General features: G+C 38.1%; 1 protein-coding gene across 1 annotated transcript; it reads right to left on the minus strand.

Moving 5' to 3' along the window:
• Nucleotides 1-452: 452 nt before the first annotated feature.
• Nucleotides 453-21,703, minus strand: LOC139578089 (long-chain fatty acid transport protein 2). Its single transcript, XM_071405276.1, has 10 exons — nucleotides 21,079-21,703; nucleotides 14,797-15,006; nucleotides 13,829-13,987; nucleotides 13,371-13,495; nucleotides 10,609-10,803; nucleotides 10,365-10,455; nucleotides 9,577-9,775; nucleotides 9,218-9,315; nucleotides 4,599-4,729; nucleotides 453-1,183 (listed from the first exon to the last, which is right to left on the minus strand). Exons 1-10 carry the CDS (start codon nucleotides 21,554-21,556, stop codon nucleotides 1,007-1,009), a joined length of 1,863 nt encoding a protein of 620 aa, XP_071261377.1. The 5' UTR covers nucleotides 21,557-21,703; the 3' UTR covers nucleotides 453-1,006.
• Nucleotides 21,704-22,939: the final 1,236 nt, after the last annotated feature.

Consider the following 22,939-nt stretch of genomic DNA (forward strand, 5'->3'; position numbering starts at 1 on the left):
AAAATATATATATGTTTTAATCTAGGACCAGATTTACTGTGGCCTGCCTTCAAACCAATCTCGTACCCCACTACTTTATAGCTGTTGTAATACTTGCACTGTATACAAACACTAGTCTGCATCCTACAACCTATTAAAGCACAGAACTACAGTATTGACGACACAGCACTTAGATTAAGGCCTCTATTCAATCTGGATCGCTGAAGAGTTACAGATTGTGCAATATTCACTTAAAGGTACTTCGAGATTGTGCCGATTTATGGAGCGTTTACCATGAATGCAGTCTCTGCTAACACAGGAACATTGCCTTTAAATTTCAGTAACACTGAACTTCTGCGATACGGATTGAATAGAGCCCTGATATCATAAATCAGGTTTATAGTGCCCTAATATAACAAAACAGGTTTATAGTGTCATCCACAATCTAGTATAGGAAGAAGACAAGGAAATGATTTGGGTTCATAAAAGTTTTATTAACCATTCAAAAAGTACAATCAATATACTGCACATCAAAATATCAAGTTTGTTTTCAAGCATCTTCAGATGCTGGTACCCTCTACAATATAATGTATAACTAACTGTAAACAATAAAGTCTCGTTAAGACCAAAACTACATAATTTTAAGCATGATCAGGTTTGTTACAAAATATAATTCAAATCTATTCCCTGAGATTAGTAGACAAAGACAGTGGGTTAGTCTACAGAATCATTATACCATATTATTCCCCCGTGTAATCTGATAACATATGCGACGTTAACAGGAGGACCTTGCTCCAAATACTATTGGAAATCATTTCAAATGCCGGGTGGGGTTTGCAGTTTTAGGATTATTCTATTGGTCCGTTAACCCAGGCAAGCTCAATGCGCAGAGAAAAAGTATATGAAATAATCAAATAGTATTTGAAAACCAGGTCTAAACATTAGACATTTAATAATTAATGCAGATTTTGTCAATTAATTAGCTAACATGATTTTTCTCCCCATGTTTTTTCTTCACATTTAGATTTTATAACTTAATTTCTCTGGTGTTTATGGAGGAGTATATCTCTTCGGTGAGGGGTACGTAGGTTTTCTTAGCTGGATCTAGGAAGTACAGAGGATCTTGGACAGCAGCTGGGTTGAAGCCCTCTTCCACCAACGTCACTTTCTTCATCTTAAATGTTCCCGTCATCTCGAAGGAGCTCTTAAGTGTTATACATAAGAATATAATTTAAAGATTATTTTTAAGAATATAAACTCAGCAACAACAAAAAAAGAAACGGCCCTTTTTCAAGACCCTGTCTTTCAAAGATAATTTGTAAAAATCCAAATAACTTCACAGATCTTCATTGTTAAGGGTTTAAACACTGTTTCCCATGCTTGCTCAATGAACCATAAACAATTAATGAACAGTCACCTGTGGAACGGTCGTTAAGACACTAACAGCTTACAGACGGGAGGCAATTAAGGTCACAGTTATGAAAACTTAGGACACTAAAGAGGCCTTTCAACTGACACTGAAAAACACCAAAAGAAAGATGCCCAGGGTCCCTGCTCATCTGCGTGAACGTGCCTTAGGCATGCTGCAAGGAGGCATGAGGACTGCAGATGTGGCCAGGGCAAGAAATTGCAGTGTCCGTACTGTGAGACACCTAAGACAGCGCTACAGGGAGACAGGACGGACAGCTGATCGTCTTCGCAGTGCCAGACCACGTGTAACAACACCTGCACAGGATCGGTACATTCGAACATCACACCTGCGGAACAGGTACAGGATGGCAACAACAACTGCCCGAGTTACACCAGGAACGCACAATCCCTCCATCAGTGCTCAGACTGTCCGCAATAGGCTGAGAGAGGCTGGACTGAGGGCTTGTAGGCCTGTTGTAAGGCAGGTCCTCAACAGACATCACCGGCAACAACGTCGCCTCTGGGCACAAACCCACCATCGCTGGATCAGACAGGACTGGCAAAAAGTGCTCTTCACTGACGAGTCGCTGTTTTGTCTCAACAGGGGTGATGGTCGGATTCGCGTTTATTGTCGAAGACAAGTAATTTTTCCAACAATTGTTTACAGGCAGATTATTTCACTTATAATTCACTGTATCACAATTCCAGTGGGTCAGAAGTTTTGGTTGCAAACAAGACATCTTCATGATTAAAATAGGTTTCAGAGTAGATCCCTCTGTGGTACATACAAAGCACACCCACAAACAGCACTGAACTTCCTATCAGACACAGTCTTACTACAGTAACTGATGCTGGAAAAGCAGCCTGCCATGGTCACGACAGTAAGCGGTCAGTGAGTGGTTGACTGTGCCTTTAAACAGATTGGAACATTCCAGAAAATGATGTCATGGCTTTAGAAGCTTCTGATAGGCTAATTGACATCATTTGAGTCAATTGGAGGTGTACCCGTGGATGTATTTCAAAGCCTACCTTCAAACTCAGTGCCTCTTTGCTTGACATCTTGGGAAAATCAAAAGAAATCAGCCAAGACCTCAGAAAAAATATTGTAGACCGCCACAAGTCTGGTTCATCCTTGGGAGCAATTTCCAAACGCCTGAAGGTACCACGTTCATCTGTACAAACAATAGTATGCAAGTATAAACACCATGGGACCACGCAGCCGTCATACCGCTCAGGAAGGAGACGCGTTCTGTCTCCTGGAGATGAACGTACTTTGGTGTGAAAAGTGCAAATCAATCCCAGAACAACAGCAAAGGACCTTGTGAAGATGCTGGAGGAAACAGGTACAAAAGTATCTATAGCCACAGTAAAACGAGTCCTATATCTAATCAAATAAAATGTATTTATAAAGCCCTTCTTGCATCAGCTGATATCTCAAAGTGCTGTACAGAAATCGACACAACCTGAAAGGCCGCTCAGCAAGGAAGAAGCCACTGCCCCAAAATCGCCATAAAAAAGCCATACTACGGTTTGCAACTGCACTTGGGGACAAAGATCGTACTTTTTGGAGAAATGTCCTCTGGTCTGATGAAACAAAAATAGAACTGTTTGGCCATGTTTGGAGGAAAAAGGGGGATGCTTGCAAGCTGAAGAACACCATCCCAACCATGAAGCACAGGGGTGGCAGCATCATGTTGTGGGGGTGCTTTGCTGCAGGAGGGACTGGTGCACTTCACAAAATAGATGAAATCATGAAGATGGGAAATTATGTGGATATATTGAAGCAACATCAAGACATCAGTCAGGAAGTTTAAGCTTGGTCGCAAATGGGTCTTTCAACTGGACAATGACCCCAAGCATACTTCCAAAGTTGTGGTAAAATGGCTTAAGGACAACAAAGTCAAGGTATTGGAGTGGCCATCACAAAGTCCTGACCTCAATCCTATAGAAAATTTGTGGGCAGAACTGAAAAAGAGTATGCGAGCAAGGAGGCCTACAAACCTGACTCAGTTACACCAGCTCTGTCAGGAGGAATGGGCAAGAATTCACCCAACTTATTGTGGGAAGCTTGTGGAAGGCTACCTGAAACGTTTGACCCAAGTTAAACCATTTAAAGGCAATGCTACCAAATACTAATTGAGTGTATGTAAACTTCTGACCCACTGGGAATGTGATGAAAGAAATAAAAGCTGAAATAAATCATTCTCTCTACTATTATTCTGACATTTCACATTCTTAAAATAAAGTGGTGATTCTAACTGACCTAAAACAGGGAATTTTTACTAGGATTAAATGTCAGGAATTGTGAAAAACTGAGTTTAAATGTATTTGGCTAAGGTGTATGTAAACTTCCGACTTCAAATGTACCTAAAGGACTCTCAGAGCATGAGAAACAAGATTCTCTGGTCTGATGAAACCGAGATTGAACTCTTTGGCCTGAATGCCAAGCGTCACGTCTGGAGGAAACCTGGCACTATCCCTACGGTGAAGCATGGTGGAGGCAGCATCATGCTGTGGGGATGTTTTTTAGCGTCAGGGACTGGGAGACTATTCAGGATCAAGGGAAAGATGAACGGAGCAAAGTACAGAGATCCTTGAAGAAGTCCTGAGTGCTCTGTTGCAGGTTCTCAGACTGGGGTGAAGTTTCACCTTCCAACAGGACAACGACCCTATACACACAGCCAAGACAACGCAGGAGTGGCTTCAGGACAAGTCTCTGAGCCAGAGCCCGGACTTGAACCTGATCGAACATCTCTGGAGAGACCTGAAAATAGCTGTGCAGCGACGTTTCTCATCCAACCTGACAGAGCTTGAGAAGATCTGCAGAGAAGAATGGGAGAAACTCCCCAAATACAGGTGTGCCAAGCTTGTACCGTCGTACCCAAAAAGACACCAGGCTGTAATCGCTGCCAAAGGTGCTTCAACAAAGTACTGAGTAAAGGGTCTGAATACTTATGTAACTGGGATATTTCAGTTTTTTATGTTTAATAAATCTGCAAAACATTATTGATCAAAACCTGCTCCAGAGCACTCAGGACTTCATACTAGGGCGAACATTCTCTCAATTTCGAGTTTTCAACTTGAATGACAGAGGTGTTAAAAGAACATTTCAATAGTAAAAGACCTTGATAGTTACACTGATTAAAATCATGATAACAAACAAAGCTGACTTTCAACATGATTAAAAAGCGACGTCGGGTAAAGCTCACCTGTATTCTAATGAAGCGCGGTCTTGCGTAAGCAGGGAGGTAGCTGGCTACCTGGCTGAAGGTGCTGGCGCCGTCAAACTCTTTCCCTTCTTCTACCTTCACAGCAGCCATTCCAATCCTCCCCTCGTGACCTGGAGAGAGACAATATTCAGCCTACATTTTTGTATTTTATTTAACCTTTATTTAACTAGGCAAGTCAGTTAAGAACAAATTCTTATTTACAATGACGGCCTAACCCGGACGACGCTGGGCCAATTGTGCGCCGCCCTATGGTTCCTCCCAATCACGGCCGGTTGTGATACAGCCCCGGAATCGAACCATGGTCTGAAGTGACGCCTCTAGCACTGAGATGCAGTGCCTTGGACCGCTGCGCCACTCGGAAGCCCACATACCAAATGCCACCCCATGTAGGGCACCCAGAGCCCTATAGGCCCTTGACAGAAGTAGTGCTCTCTATAGGGAATAGGGTGCATTTGGGATGCATCAGAGTCATGTGAAGTCTGTTGTATGTGTAGTCTATTGTATGTGAAGTCTATTGTATGTGTAGTCTATTGTATGTGTAGTCTATTGTATGTGTAGTCTATTGTACGTGTAGTCTATTGTATGTGTAGTCTATTGTACGTGTAGTCTATTGTATGTGTAGTATATGGTACGTGCAGTCTATTGTACGTGTAGTCTATTGTATGTGTAGTCTATTGTACGTGAAGTCTATTGTATGTGTAGTCTATTGTATGTGAAGTCTATTGTATGTGTAGTCTATTGTATGTGTAGTCTATTGTACGTGTAGTCTATTGTATGTGTAGTCTATTGTACGTGTAGTCTATTGTATGTGTAGTATATGGTATGTGCAGTCTATTGTACGTGTAGTCTATTGTATGTGTAGTCTATTGTACGTGTAGTCTATTGTATGTGTAGTCTGGTGTACGTGTAGTCTATTGTATGTGTACAGATGTGTAGTCTGTTGTATGTGTAGTCTGTTGTATGTGTAGTCTGGTGTACGTGTAGTCTATTGTATGTGTACAGATGTGTAGTCTGTTGTATGTGTAGTCTGGTGTACGTGTAGTCTATTGTATGTGTACAGATGTGTAGTCTGTTGAATGTGTACGGATGTGAAGTCTGTTGTATGCGTACGGATGTGAAGTCTGTTGTATGTGTACGGATGTGAAGTCTGTTGTATGTGTACGGATGTGAAGTCTGTTGTATGTGTACGGATGTGAAGTCTGTTGTATGCGTACGGATGTGAAGTCTGTTGTATGTGTACGGATGTGAAGTCTGTTGTATGTGTAGTCTATTGTACGTGTAGTCTGTTGTATGTGTAGTCTATTGTATGTGTAGTCTATTGTACGTGTAGTCTATTGTATGTGTAGTCTATTGTACGTGTAGTCTATTGTATGTGTAGTATATGGTATGTGCAGTCTATTGTACGTGTAGTCTATTGTATGTGTAGTCTATTGTACGTGTAGTCTATTGTATGTGTAGTCTGGTGTATGTGTAGTCTATTGTATGTGTACAGATGTGTAGTCTGTTGAATGTGTAGTCTGTTGTATGTGTAGTCTGGTGTACGTGTAGTCTATTGTATGTGTACAGATGTGTAGTCTGTTGTATGTGTAGTCTGGTGTACGTGTAGTCTGGTGTACATTAGTCTATTGTATGTGTACAGATGTGTAATCTGTTGAATGCGTACGGATGTGAAGTCTGTTGTATGCGTACGGATGTGAAGTCTGTTGTATGTGTACGGATGTGAAGTCTGTTGTATGTGTACGGATGTGAAGTCTGTTGTATGTGTACGGATGTGAAGTCTGTTGTATGCGTACGGATGTGAAGTCTGTTGTATGTGTACGGATGTGAAGTCTGTTGTATGTGTAGTCTATTGTATGTGTAGTCTATTGTATGTGTAGTCTATTGTACGTGTAGTCTGTTGTACGTGTAGTCTGTTGTATGTGTAGTCAGTTGAATGTGTAGTCTAGTGTACGTGTAGTCTAGTGTACGTGTAGTCTAGTGTACGTGTAGTCTAGTGTACGCGTAGTCTATTGTACGCGTAGTCTATTGTACGTGTAGTATATTTTATGTGTAGTATATGGTATGTGTAGTATATGGTATGTGTAGTATATGGTATGTGCAGTCTATTGTATGTGTAGTATATTGTACGGATGTGTAGTCTATTGTATGTGTACGGATGTGTAGTATATTGTACGTGAAGTATATTGTATGTGTAGTATATTGTATGTGTAGTATATTGTATGTGTAGTATATTGTATGTGTAGTCTATTGTATGTGTAGTATATTGTACGTGTAGTCTATTGTATGTGTACGGATGTGTAGTATATTGGATGTGTAGTATATTGTACGTGTAGTATATTGTATGTGTAGTATATTGTATGTGTAGTATATTGTATGTGTAGTATATTGTATGTGTAGTATATTGGATGTGTAGTATATTGTATGTGTAGTATATTGTACGGATGTGTAGTCTATTGTATGGATGTGTAGTCTATTGTACGTGTAGTATATTGTACGTGTAGTATATTGTATGTGTAGTCTATTGTATGTGTAGTCTATTGTATGTGTAGTATATTGTACATGTACGAATGAGTAGTCTATTGGATGAGTGTACAGATGAGCAGTCTGTTGTACGTGTACGGATGAGTAGTCGATTGTCTTTCCTTTTATAGTCTCCTACTAGCGAATAGCTAACTTATCTAGAGCCAAATCTACTGTGTTTAAATGAATACCTACCCTATAAACTAAAACGATTATAATTTAGAACGACTGTAAGCCCTATATTTGTTTGCCAGGAAACACAATTCTTATAATAACCCATAATACATATTGTAAGTAATAACCTATAATACATGTTGTAAGTAATAACCCATAATACATGTAAGTAATAAACTATATATGTTGTAAGTAATAACCTATAGTACATGTAAGTAATAACCTATAATACATGTAAGTAATAACCTATATATGTTGTACGTAATAACCCATAATACATGTAAGTAATAACCTATAATACATGTAAGTAATAACCTATATATGTTGTACGTAATAACCCATAATACATGTAAGTAATAACCTATAATACATGTAAGTAATAACCTATAGTACATGGTAGTAATAACCCATAATACATGTAAGTAATAACCTATAGTACATGTAAGTAATAACCCATAATACATGTAAGTAATAACCTGTAGTACATGTAAGTAATAACCCATAATACATGTAAGTAATAACCTATATATGTTGTAAGTAATAACCCATAATACATGTAAGTAATAACCCATAATACATGTAAGTAATAACCTATAGTACATGTAAGTAATAACCTATAATACATGTAAGTAATAACCCATAATACATGTAAGTAATAACCCATAATACATTTTGTAAGTAATAACCCATAATACATGTAAGTAATAACCTGTAGTACATGTTGTAAGTAATAATACATGTTGTAAGTAATAACCTATAATACATTTTGTAAGTAATAACCCATAATACATGTAAGTAATAACCCATAGTACATGTTGTAAGTAATAATACATGTTGCAAGTAATAACCTATATATGTTGTATGTAATAACCCATAATACATATTGTAAGTAATAACCTATAATACATAGTGAGTAATAACCCATAATGTAAGTAATAACCCATTATACATAGTAAGTAATAACCTATATATGTTGTATGTAATAACCTATAATACATGTTGTAAGTCATAACCCATAATACACGTTGTAAGTAATAACCTATAATGTAAGTAATACCCAATATGTTGTAAGTAATAACCTATAATACAGATTGTAAGTAATAACCTATCATGTAAGTAATAACCTATCATGTAAGTAATAACCTATCATGTAAGTAATAACCTATCATGTAAGTAATAACCTATAATACATGTTGTAAGTAATAACCTATAGTATGTTGTAAGTAATAACCTATAGTATGTTGTAAGTAATAACCTATAGTATGTTGTAAGTAATAACCTATAGTATATGTTGTAAGTAATAACCTATAGTATATTTTGTAAGTAATAACCTATAAATGTTGTAAGTAATACCCCATAATACATGTTGTAATAACCTATAATACATGTTGTAAGTATTAACCTATAATACATGTTGTAAGTAATAACCCATAATACATGTTGTAATAACCCATAATACATGTTGTAATAACCTATAATACATGTTGTAATAACCGATAATACATGTTGTAATAACCGATAATACATGTTGTAAGTAATAACCTATAATACATGTTGTAATAACCTATAATACATGTTGTAAGTAATAACCTATAATACATGTTGTAATAACCTATAATACATGTTGTAATAACCGATAATACATGTTGTAATAACCTATAATACATGTTGTAAGTAATAACCTATAATACATGTAAGTAATAACCCATAATACATGTTGTAATAACCGATAATACATGTTGTAATAACCTATAATACATGTTGTAAGTAATAACCTATAGAATATGGTGTAAGTAATAACCCATAATACATGTTGTAATACCCCATAATACATGTTGTAAGTAATAACCTTTAACTTAGTAGCTGTTAACAACCTCCATCTGACCATATAGATTCATATTTACCTTCAACTTTCACGCCATATACATTAGCCTCCACGATGCAGTCCACCATTGTGAGGATATCTGCCACTTCAGTTGTAGCAACATTCTCGCCTTTCCACCTGAAATAACAAAAACATTTCCATGTTTTTCAACCCCAAGAGATGTTGGTCAACCCCAAGAGATGTTGGTCAACCCCAAGAGATGTTTGACAGCCCCAAGAGATGTGTAATTCGAACCCCAGTGACATACTGTTGTAGGGTTGGAAAATTCTGATACCTATACCAAAATTCCCAGATTTCCTGATTTCCTGATTATTTCCTTCTGATTTTCCAACTGTCATTTCTGGAAAACCTGGGACTTTTGTCAACCGTACCGCCTACCTGAAAGTGTCACCAACCCGATCCTGAAACTGAACAAAGTTTTGTTCATCGATCCTCAACAGGTCTCCAGTGTTGAAGTACAGGTCACCTGTCTGTAAGACGTCTCTCAGTCTCTTCTTCTCTGTCTGCTGGTCATTACCAGCATAACCAACAAAGGGAGATATCTTGGTTATCTTTCCAACCAAAAGTCCAGCCTCACCTTAAAAAAAGGAAGATGGGGATAATGATGCTGATGCTCCCAATATTTATTTTAAGAACTATTTATCAAGCGACTAAGGAGCACTGATCTGGGACACCCCCCCCCCCCCCCCCGTAAATGTAAACGTATGCATTGTTATTTAAGAACTGACCATAAAGTAGTCCTATTGAGACGTGTGATACACGGCTCCAGGTTCTTAATTTGGAAAGCCGACATTGGGTCATACTTTACCAACAATATAAAGCAGGACCCAATCCATGTCACAGAGTGTCCAAAGCTAGACAGTTCACAGTTGGTGGGTAAATAGAGTGTTGGTCAACTAGAAAATCTAATTTAGTGAAGAAACTACGGCCCTGTACAGAAAGCAGTTGCAACATAATGCTGCTCCCAAATTCACCCCCCTTTTCTCAACTTTGTACCGTCAACAATATGAAGCAATGACTTGGAACCCAATCCACGGTCACAGTCTGCCTTAAACTAAAGTAACTTTGATAGACATCGTATTACAAACAGAGTGTCCAAACCTAGACAGTTCACAGATTCTATGTCAGTGGGGTAAAAGTCAACATAAATAAATAAAAAAAGGTACCTTTCATTGCTTGGATACACAGACCCTTTGAGTTCCTAACAGGTTCCTCCTTCTCAATGTCAAATTTGATCAAAGTATAAGGGAACAGTCTCTGAAAGTGAAACACAATTACAAAAAACATATATATATATATTTTCTGTTAAGGAGGCACATCATTTACACATCAGGTAGTGATTTGAATCCATATGTGATCCACATGTAGTTATCCTGGATTAAATTGCGTTGGGGTCAGATCACTACCTACCCTGTGGAGAAAGTTGACTCGTCCAACCACTCCGATCTTGCTGGTGTAGTTGATGAAGCCGATGTTGCCCTCGGTGGCGGCGTACAGTTCCCTGACAGCGACGTCTCCAAAACGATTCAGAAACTCTCTCCAGATGTCTGAACGGACCCCGTTGCCGATGGCAATACGCACTTTATGGTCCTTCTCGTTGTCTTTCTGAAAATAGAAAACGGGGACGAAGATCGATTTGTGAAATGATATTCTACTCAATAGACACAGTGGTCAGAAAAGATCCATTACAGGGTGGTGAAGCGTTTCTAATATGTTTTGTCCAATTAAAAGCAGTTCAATTGAACTTTGCTAGGTCATCTGACTTTTTATAACAGACCTAAGGCAATACGGTGGCTGTAACATTAAAATAAAAACTGTCATCGTACAGTATTATGCTGGAGTTACTACATATACTAAATACGTGGAATTTAGCAGACACTCTTATTTTATTTATTTTTTATTTCACCTATATTTCACCAGGCAAGTCAGTTAAGAACAAATTCTTATTTATAATGACGGCCTACTCCGGCCAAACCCGGACGACACTGAGGCTAATTATGCACCGCCCTATTGGACTCCATCACGGCCGGTTGTGATACAGCCTGGAATCGAACTAATGAGATGCAGTGCCTTGTAATGAGATGCAGTGCCTTGTAATGAGATGCAGTGCCTTGTAATGAGATGCAGTGCCTTGTAATGAGATGCAGTGCCTTGTAATGAGATGCAGTGCCTTGTAATGAGATGCAGTGCCTTGTAATGAGATGCAGTGCCTTGTAATGAGATGCAGTGCCTTAGACCGCTGTGCCACGCGGGAGCCCTACAGTAGTGCAGTAGTAACTTTGATAGACATCGTATTGTAAACACACACACACACACACACAAACACAGAGTGTCCAAAGCTAGACAGTTCACAGTTGGCAGGTACACTACCGGTCAAAGGTTTTAGAACACCTACTCATTAAAGGGTTTTTCTTTATTTGTACTATTTTCTACATTGTAGAATAATAGTGAATACATCAAAACTATGAAATAACACATATGGAATCACATAGTAAGCAAAAAAGTGTTTAACAAATCTAAATATATTTTATATTTGAGATTCTTCAAATAGCCACCCTTTGCCTTGATGATAGCTTTGTACACGCTTGGCATTCTCTCAACCAGCTTCACCTGGAATGCTTTTCCAACAGTCTTGAAGGAGTTCCCATATATACTGAGCACTTGTTGGCTGCTTTTCCTTCACTCTGCTGTCCAACTCATCCCAAACCATCTCAATTGGGTTGAGGTCGGGTGATTGTGGAGGCCAGGTTATCTGATGCAGCACTCCATCACTCTCCTTCTTGGTAAAAATAGCCCTTACACAGCCTGGAAGTGTGTTGAGTCATTGTCCTGTTGAAAAACAAATGATAGTCCCACTAAGCCCAAACCAGATGGGATGGCGTATCGCTGCAGAATGCTGTGGTAGCCATGCTGGTTAAGTGTGCCTTGAATTCAAAATAAATCACAGACAGTGTCACCAGCAAAGCACCCCCACACTATAACACCTCCTCCTCCATGCTTTACGGTGGGAAATACACATGCAGAGATCATCCGTCCACCTCCACTGAGTTTCACAAAGACATGGCGGTTGGAACCAACATATTCAAATTTGGACTCCAGACCAAAGGACAAATTTCCACAGGTCTAATGTCCATTGCTCATGTTTCTTGGCCCAAGCAAGTCTCTTCTTATTATTGGTGTCCTTTAGTAGTGGATTCTTTGCAGCAATTCGACCATGAAGGCCTGATACATGCAGTCTCCTCTGAACAGTGGATGTTGAGATGTGTCTGTTACTTGAACTCTGTGAATCAGTTATTTGGGCTGCAATCTGAGGTGCAGTTAACTCTAATGAACTTATCCTCTGCAGCAGTGGTAACTCTGGGTCTTCCTTTCCTGTGGCGGTCCTCATGAGAGCCAGTTTCATCATAGCGCTTGATGGTTTTTGCGACTGCACTTTCAAAGTTCTTGAAATGTTCCATATTGACTGACCTTCATGTCTTAAAGTAATGATGACTGTTGTTTCTCTTTGCTTATTTGAGCTGTTCTTGCCATAATATGGACTTTGTATTTTACCAAATAGGGCTATCTTCTGCATACCTTGTCACAACACAACTGATTGGCTCAAACGCATTAAGGAAAGAAATTCCACAAATTAACTTTTAACAAGGCACACCTGTTAATTGAAATGCATTCCAGGTGACTACCTCATGAAGCTGGTTGAATTTAAAGAGTGTACAAAGCTGTCATCAAGTTAAAGGGTGGCTACTCTGAAGAATATCAAATATAAAATATATTTTGATTACTTTAACACTTTCTTTGGTTACTACATGATTTCATATGTGTTATTTCATAGTTTCGATGTCTTCAGTATTATTCTACAATGTAGAAAATAGTAAAAAATTAAGAAAAACCCTTGAATGAGTAGGGGTTCTAAAACTTTTGACCGGTAGTGTAAATCAAGGGTCGGTCAACAGAAATCTAATTTAGTGAAGAAACTACGGCCCTGTACAGAAAGCAGTTGCAACATGATGCTGCTCCCAAATTCACCCCCTTTTCTCAACGTTAGGAAACATTTCCGTACTGGTCCCCCGTGGGAAAATCGAACCCATAACCCTGGCATTGCAAGCGTCATACGTCATACTCTACCAAATGAGCCACACAAGGATCGGTGTCCTAGACGAGGTGTCCTTTACCATGGGTGTGTTGCAGAGGTATCTCATGGTCTCTCCGATGTACTGCATCACTGTTACATTATGTTTCCTACAGTCCTCCCAGAACTGAGATGCTGAAAACTTCCTCCTCAGAACTACTGTTATGCCTGGTATAGGAGACAGATGATGTAACAGACTGGGTATTTAATCATCCTGATTAACTTACACCATCTTGTTTAGACATGTTTTAAAAGTAGACCAAAGTCATCTTTTCACTGTGCAACACGATACGTGTCGAACGCCTATGTGTCCTACTAAACTACTAATGTATCTAATGGCTTCGTTCAGCATGCAATACACTCTGCTCAGATATCTATAGCGTATGACTCAATTCTGTATGGTTTATTTGACTAGGGGGCAGATACAAACACATTGACACGTTAAATAAACAAATCTGACAACTCATTCCTAGCATTTCAAAATAAGAGTCATAACATTACCCCTCTCGATGGCCCCAGTGAGTCCGATGAGGAAGCCGGCGCTGTGATAGAGAGGCAGGTTGATATAGAACACATCCTGGGATGTCACTCCTGAGACGGCTTGGATAAAGGACGCAGTCCACACCCTCTCCTGGGTCACCAGAGCCGCTTTAGGTAGACCTACAGTCAGATAGGACAGTCAGACAATAGACACAGTGCATTGAATGACGTATGCATAACAAATCCTACCCCCAGGAAACAATTCAATAGGTATAAGCAAAAAAAATCCTTCTTTCAGATTTACATGAAGTGCATACATCCAAATTCATCCATTAGGGGACTAGGAGCACTTTCCCGGAAACCATCCCCAGCTCCTTCCAGCCCTAGTCCCAGGGCTGGAAGGTATGGTACCAGTGGTTCTTGAGGTGTAGAAGAGGACTGCGGTGGAGAGGAGGACTGAGGTTCTTACCAGTGGTTCCTGAGGTGTAGAGGAGGACTGCGGTTCTTACCAGTGGTTCCTGAGGTGTAGAGGAGGACTGAAGTTCTTACCAGTGGTTCCTGAGGTGTAGAGGAGGACTGAGGTTCTTACCAGTGGTCCCTGAGGTGTAGAGGAGGACTGAGGTTCTTACCAGTGGTCCCTGAGGTGTAGAGGAGGACTGAGGTTCTTACCAGTGGTTCCTGAGGTGTAGAGGAGGACTGCGGTTCTTACCAGTGGTTCCTGAGGTGTAGAGGAGGACTGAAGTTCTTACCAGTGGTTCCTGAGGTGTAGAGGAGGACTGAGGTTCTTACCAGTGGTCCCTGAGGTGTAGAGGAGGACTGAGGTTCTTACCAGTGGTTCCTGAGGTGTAGAGGAGGACTGAGGTTCTTACCAGTGGTTCCTGAGGTGTAGAGGAGGACTGAGGTTCTTACCAGTGGTCCCTGAGGTGTAGAGGAGGACTGAGGTTCTTACCAGTGGTCTCTGAGGTGTAGTGGAGGACTGAGGTTCTTACCAGTGGTTCCTGACGTGTAGATGTAGAGCGCAGGGCTCTTGCTGGTGATGTTGGCCCTGAGGTCAGCTGACAGGGGAGTGTCTGAAGCCTGGGTGATATGTTCTGAGAGGGGGTTGATGCCTTCTACACTGCACTCCTCTGACAGGAGGTACACAGAGATACCCTGCTGTTTAAGTGTAGGGAGAACCTCCTCCACTGCCTCTTTCAGCTCTGTGGGAAGGAGAAAGGGAGAGAAAGAGACAGGGAGAGACAGACAGAGGGAGACACAGATGTAGAGAGAGACACAGAGAGAGAGAGACAGGCAGGCAGGTGATGTTAGTCTCAACTCCTTAGACCAGGTTCCCCACCTGGTGGCCCGCAGGTGATTTTATTTGGTTCCCCAAGTTTTCTGAGATGTTTTTTGTTTTTTTGGACATAAAATACTAAAAATACCAGCAAATCAGCTTCAAGTGATTTTAATTTTGGAAATCTGTTCCAATATATTTCCTTTCATAATAGAGATATATATATGATTGTATACAGATGTAAGAAAGGTTTGAAATAATGTTTTAGTCAAATATATATTTGGGCTTCTTCCAGTCAACTTGCAGTCTACAAATTATGTTCAGGTCCTCCATTGAGAAATGCAACACATGGAGCCTGGGGGTTCTACACTACATTCCAGAACATTCTATGTCTTGCTGTCAGCCCCTCAGAAGATCAACCTTGAGCGACGTGCCACATGGGGCTTATGTTACATTCCTAATAGAATACATTTCTAGTAGAATACAGTATTAAACATTCCAATAGAATACATTGCTAATAGAATACATTCCTAGTAGAATACAGTATTAAACATTCCTAGTAGAATACATTCCTAGTAGAATACAGTATTAAACATTCCTAGTAGAATACATCCCTAATAGAATACATCCCTAGTAGAATAAATTCTTAGTAGAATACATTCTTAGTAGAATACATTGCTAGTAGAATACATTGCTAGTAGAATACATTGCTAGTAGAATACATTGCTAGTAGAATACATTCTAGTAGAATACATTCTAGTAGAATACATTCTAGTAGAATACATTCCTAGTAGAATACATTCCTAGTAGAATACATTCCTAGTAGAATACATTCCTAATAGAATACATTCCTAATAGAATACATCCCTAGTAGAATACATTGCTAGTAGAATACATTGCTAATAGAATACATTGCTAATAGAATACATTCCTAGTAGAATACATTCCTAGTAGAATACATTCCTAGTAGAATACATTCCTAGTAGAATACATCCCTAGTAGAATACATCCCTAGTAGAATACATCCCTAATAGAATACATCCCTAGTAGAATACATCCCTAGTAGAATACATTGCTAGTAGAATACATTGCTAATAGAATACATTCCTAGTAGAATACATTGCTAGTAGAATACATTGCTAATAGAATACATTCCTAGTAGAATACATTGCTAGTAGAATACATTGCTAATAGAATACATTCCTAGTAGAATACATTGCTAATAGAATACATCCCTAGTAGAATACATTCCTAGTAGAATACATTGCTAGTAGAATACATTGCTAATAGAATACATTCCTAGTAGAATACATTGCTAGTAGAATACATTCCTAGTAGAATACATTCCTAGTAGAATACATTGCTAATAGAATACATTCCTAGTAGAATACATTGCTAATAGAATACATTCCTAGTAGAATACATTGCTAATAGAATACATCCCTAGTAGAATACATTCCTAGTAGAATACATTGCTAGTAGAATACATTGCTAATAGAATACATTCCTAGTAGAATACATTGCTAGTAGAATACATTCCTAGTAGAATACATTCCTAGTAGAATACATTGCTAATAGAATACATTCCAATAGAATACATTCCTAGTAGAATACATTGCTAATAGAATACATTCCTAGTAGAATACATTGCTAATAGAATACATTCCTAGTAGAATACATTGCTAGTAGAATACATTGCTAATAGAATACATTGCTAGTAGAATACATTGCTAGTAGAATACATAGCTAATAGAATACATTCCTAGTAGAATACATTGCTAGTAGAATACATTGCTAATAGAATACATTGCTAATAGAATACATTCCTAGTAGAATACATTGCTAGTAGAATACATTGCTTATAGAATACATTCCTAGTAGAATACATTGCTAGTAGAATACATTGCTTATAGAATACAGTATTAAACATTCCAATAGAATACAATGCTAATAGAATACATTCCTAGTAGAATACATTGCTAATAGAATACATTCCTAGTAGAATACATTGCTAGTAGAATACATTGCTTATAGAATACAGTATTAAACATTCCAATAGAATACATTGCTAGTAGAATACATTGCTAGTAGAATACATTGCTAGTAGAATACATTGCTAGTAGAATACATTGCTAATAGAATACATTCCTAGTAGAATACATTGCTAGTAGAATACATTGCTTATAGAATACAGTATTAAACATTCCAATGGAATACATTGCTAGTAGAATACATTGCTTATAGAATACAGTATTAAACATTCCAATAGAATACATTGCTAGTAGAATACATTGCTAGTAGAATACATTGCTAGTAGAATACAGTATTAAACATTCCAATAGAATACATTGCTAGTAGAATACATTGCTAGTAGAATACATTGCTAATAGAATACATTCCTAGTAGAATACATTCCAAGTAGAATACATTCCTAGTAGAATATATTGCTAGTTGAATACATTGCTAGTAGAATACATTGCTAGTAGAATACATTGCTAGTAGAATACATTGCTAGTAGAATACATTGCTTATAGAATACAGTATTAAACATTCCAATAGAATACATTGCTAGTAGAATACATTGCTAGTAGAATACATTGCTTATAGAATACATTCCTAGTAGAATACATTGCTAGTAGAATACATTGCTTATAGAATACAGTATTAAACATTCCAATAGAATACAATGCTAATAGAATACATTCCTAGTAGAATACATTGCTAATAGAATACATTCCTAGTAGAATACATTGCTAGTAGAATACATTGCTTATAGAATACAGTATTAAACATTCCAATAGAATACATTGCTAGTAGAATACATTGCTAGTAGAATACATTGCTAGTAGAATACATTGCTAGTAGAATACATTGCTAATAGAATACATTCCTAGTAGAATACATTGCTAGTAGAATACATTGCTTATAGAATACAGTATTAAACATTCCAATGGAATACATTGCTAGTAGAATACATTGCTTATAGAATACAGTATTAAACATTCCAATAGAATACATTGCTAGTAGAATACATTGCTAGTAGAATACATTGCTAGTAGAATACAGTATTAAACATTCCAATAGAATACATTGCTAGTAGAATACATTGCTAGTAGAATACATTGCTAATAGAATACATTCCTAGTAGAATACATTCCAAGTAGAATACATTCCTAGTAGAATATATTGCTAGTTGAATACATTGCTAGTAGAATACATTGCTAGTAGAATACATTGCTAGTAGAATACATTGCTAGTAGAATACATTGCTTATAGAATACAGTATTAAACATTCCAATAGAATACATTGCTAGTAGAATACATTGCTAGTAGAATACATTCCAAGTAGAATACATTCCTAGTAGAATACATTGCTAGTTGAATACATTGCTAGTAGAATACATTGCTAGTAGAATACATTGCTAGTAGAATACATTGCTAGTAGAATACATTGCTTATAGAATACAGTATTAAACATTCCAATAGAATACATTGCTAGTAGAATACATTGCTAATAGAATACATTCCTAGTAGAATATATTCCTAGTAGAATACATTGCTAGTAGAATACATTGCTAGTAGAATACATTGCTTATAGAATACATTGCTAGTTGAATACATTGCTAGTAGAATGCATTGCTAGTAGAATACATTGCTTATAGAATACAGTATTAAACATTCCAATAGAATACATTGCTAGTAGAATACATTGCTAATAGAATACATTCCAATAGAATACATTGCTAGTAGAATACATTGCTAGTAGAATACATTGCTTATAGAATACATTGCTAGTTGAATACATTGCTAGTAGAATACATTGCTAGTAGAATACATTGCTTATAGAATACAGTATTAAACATTCCAATAGAATACATTGCTAGTAGAATACATTGCTAGTAGAATACATTGCTAGTGGAATACATTGCTTATAGAATACAGTATTAAACATTCCAATAGAATACATTGCTAGTAGAATACATTGCTAGTAGAATACATTGCTAATAGAATACATTCCGAGTAGAATACATTCCTAGTAGAATACATTGCTAGTAGAATACATTGCTAGTAGAATACTTTAAATAGAATACTTTAAATCTTTAGGATTTCTAGAATTAGCCTACTTTCAGCACCCATGCGCTGTCCATCTCCACGGCTGCCACTTCATAGTAATGTCAATTATATCCGTGCTAATTCTATGTACATATTTTCCAAATTGAATCCAATTAAATTACTTAATTGAATAATGTTGACTGCAAACTGGTTCAAGTTAACATATTTAGCAAACTGCGCCACTCGGGAGCCCCCAGTGAAAAGCTAAAAAAAAACATTTGACACACCCCCGAACCTATAGACAGCTTTTAGATTTACCATTCCAAATGACATGATCCTCCCCCGGACGAAATGTTAAAATACTAAACCCTCCCAAATAACTGGAATTGAAAAATTATGACCCTCCCCCATTTTCCTCGGGGTAAAAAAATGTGTACATTTCGACCACTCCCTAACTGTAACTCAGGCAAATAGCCTACACGCCAATTGCTTTTGAGAACGGGCAGAAAAGTTTACTTCAATACGTGGGAGGCAAAAAGGACAATATCGGAGTTTAATTCAATCAGAGAAAATCTGAGAAATGGAGAGTTGATTTAGTTAACAGGTAAAAAGAAGTTGATAGCAGTACCGGCTATGGTATGTGTGATGATTGTGAGGCACGATACAAATTCGACAGTCACAAGATGGGAAAGTTTAAGTGAACTGTAACTGAACTGTAGCCTACTGTTCAGATGGGTTAAATGGAAACTGAACTCTGGACACTGACTGTACGTCTTATAACCTCTCACATAGCCTTAATATTAACTCATGCAGAATTTAACATTTCTTGCAGTAAAATTATACATCAAACGTAATAAATGTTTACTCGGGAACAGGAGTGGAGAAATCTTATTTATTTCAGCATCTGGAGATTATAAACGCTCAGATACTGTCTGTAGTAGAGGTGCTATCTTTAAAAGCAGTATTTTAAGCCACATAAAATATACATCCAAGCCGAACTGAAAATGTATCAGAAACATGTTGGGTCGTTTTGTCAAAGTTTTATATTTCCCCAATCCCTAAACATATTTTCTCCGCGAAAGTTGACAGAAAATGTTACCGATGTCAATTAGATCACAGTTTTCCTTCTATTAATCTGGTGAGCAAGGGCTTGTTTAATCTTCTATGGCAACATACTGTATAATGACAGAAGAGAAGTTGACTAACAAATAGCCTACACAAATGTCGGAAATTATAAGCAGAAACATATATAGTCAGACAGAAGAAAGACAAAATCCTGCACCCCTTGCAAAAAAAATCGCTACGGCGTCTTTGACGAGCCTAAAGCGCATTTTCTATATTAGTGATTAAAGGCCTCAGATTTTCACTTTATCTCATTTAGTCAGGCGGTTGTGGATGGGGTTATTAGCTACCGCTACTGCGAGCGGTTGTGGGTGAACAAGCTGCTATTGCGAACACATTTCTGATTTCAAGTAGTTTACAGTGAGAGGCAGTCTTACTAATGCAACACACTAGTATAATGATTGCTGTTTAGGGTTTTTTAAATATAAACTGTAGGCCTACCCCTAGACTAGGACCTAGTAGTCTAGAAACACATGCACCCCAACCTTAAGGTTTTCACTAGTTACCTCAGCTCTAAAGTCAAAATTGGCCATATGTTTTTTTTTGGTCTTAATTGAAGGTTAGTCATAAGGTTAACAGTGTGGTAAGGTTAGGTTTCAAATTATATTTTTAATAAGAGAAATTGTAGAAATATGTGGAGTTTAGCCATAATTATGGTTTTGTGGCCATGGTTACTAGTGACAAACCGACCCTATCCTTTACCTACGCGTGTGTGTCGTGAACAACATTAGCGTGAGCAAACAGTGGAATAGTAGGGTCGCCTTCAAAATATAAGTCCCACATTGAAACTGATGCAAACTGATGAATATAGTGGAATCCTTACCTGCCGCCGCGATGATCACTTTGGCCCCACAGCATGAGAAACAGTGTAGCAGAGATTTTGACCGTATGTTGAAGTTTAGCAGAGCGGTTGCACAGCCCAGTTTGGCCAGGCCCAGCCAAATACACGCGTAAGAGGGTTCGTTCCCCATAAAGAGAGCTACCGTGTCCCCCTCTTTTAGATTAGCGTGAGTCTTCAATGCTCTGGCAACCTTGTTGCTCTGCTTATCCACCTCGATGTAAGAATGGGATGTCCCCTCAAAATGCAGGAACGTTTTATTCGGTTGTTTCTTCACCGTGTCCAAAAAGCAGTCCAAAATGCTATAGAAAGGTTTTTTCTTTTTGTATTTTTGCAGCCTGATTCCAAGTTTGATTGCTTTGAAGATATATGAACAGTCTTGGCCAAAGTATGGATCGAATACCGTTTTCAGAAGAAACGGTAAAACAGCCAATCCGGCTATGATTGTAAGCCAAATGTACATCTTGTAGCTGCGGGTTACAGTCGCTTGTGCCGCGGAGAATTAAAAGGTTGTAGACCTACCTCCAAAAAACGGAACGTTATAAAGTAACAAATGGGTGGCAAAGTTCAATCCGAAATCCCGACCTCGCATAACAAGCAGCCCTAGTGCAGTGGGCGGTGTACATGTTCTCCCTAATTCCTCCCCCTGTGGGATGCCAGATTGAGTTTTTTGAACATTTAACTGATATTTCACATGAACAAAAAAGATTAAAAGTATCTGATATGATCAAGAATTCTGTATCTATGGCTCAAATTAAAATAAACAGCTGATAATCATTAATAGTATATATAGTGATAATTGTCTGTTATTGGCAAGCAGCTAGAAATTACATTTACAAACGTCATTCAATACAGAAAGAATATGGCAACCAATGCCCTGTAACAACCTTTGAGCGAGCCTAGTGGGCGGGCACATCACCCAACCAGTAGTTCAGCACTGATTGGATAAGACTTATGAAAGACCCTTGTGAAAGGAACACTCGAGTTGTGAGCTAATATTCATTGTGCCATGTGTACAAATGTTGTTGTAGACAGTAAAGTAGCCTAGTAGAGCCTGATTCAGTAGATAGTAGAGGAACATAGTAGAGCCGGATTCAGTAGATAGTAGAGGAACATAATAGAGCCTGATTCAGTAAACAGTAGAGGAACATAATAGAGCCTGATTCAGTAGATAGTAGAGGAACATAGTAGAGCCGGATTCAGTAGATAGTAGAGGAACATAATAGAGCCTGATTCAGTAAACAGTAGAGGAACATAATAGAGCCTGATTCAGTAGATCGTAGAGGAACATAATAGAGCCTGATTCAGTAGATAGTAGAGCCTGATTCAGTAGATAGTAGAGCCTGATTCAGTAGATAGTAGAGCCTGATTCAGTAGAGTAGCCTAGTAGAGCCGGATTCAGTAGATAGTAGAGGAACATAATAGAGCCTGATTCAGTAGATCGTAGAGGAACATAATAGAGCCTGATTCAGTAGATCGTAGAGGAACATAATAGAGCCTGATTCAGTAGATAGTAGAGGAGCATAGTAGAGCCTGATTCAGTAGATAGTAGAGGAACATAGTAGAGCCTGATTCAGTAGATCGTAGAGGACCATAATAGAGCCTGATTCAGTAGATCGTAGAGGAACATAATAGAGCCTGATTCAGTAGATAGTAGAGGAGCATAGTAGAGCCTGATTCAGTAGATAGTAGAGGAACATAGTAGAGCCTGATTCAGTAGATAGTAGAGGAGCATAGTAGAGCCGGATTCAGTAGATAGTAGAGGAACATAATAGAGCCTGATTCAGTAGATAGTAGAGGAGCATAGTAGAGCCGGATTCAGTAGATAGTAGAGGAACATAATAGA

The sequence above is a fragment of the Salvelinus alpinus genome, chromosome 6 (genome assembly GCF_045679555.1).
Source record: "Salvelinus alpinus chromosome 6, SLU_Salpinus.1, whole genome shotgun sequence".
NCBI lineage: Eukaryota > Metazoa > Chordata > Actinopteri > Salmoniformes > Salmonidae > Salvelinus > Salvelinus alpinus.

What these genes read in the sequence shown, in the direction of transcription:
- LOC139578089 (XM_071405276.1), bottom strand. Translation starts at nt 21,556, where the DNA reads ATGTACATTTGGCTTACAATCATAGCCGGATTGGCTGTTTTACCGTTT. An exon ending in AGTGATCATCGCGGCGGCAG is followed by an intron (nt 15,007 to 21,078) that starts GTAAGGATTCCA and finishes TCCTTCCCACAG; the next exon opens with AGCTGAAAGAGGCAGTGGAG. An exon ending in GTGTATCCAAGCAATGAAAG is followed by an intron (nt 9,776 to 10,364) that starts GTACCTTTTTTT and finishes CCTTTTTTTAAG; the next exon opens with GTGAGGCTGGACTTTTGGTT.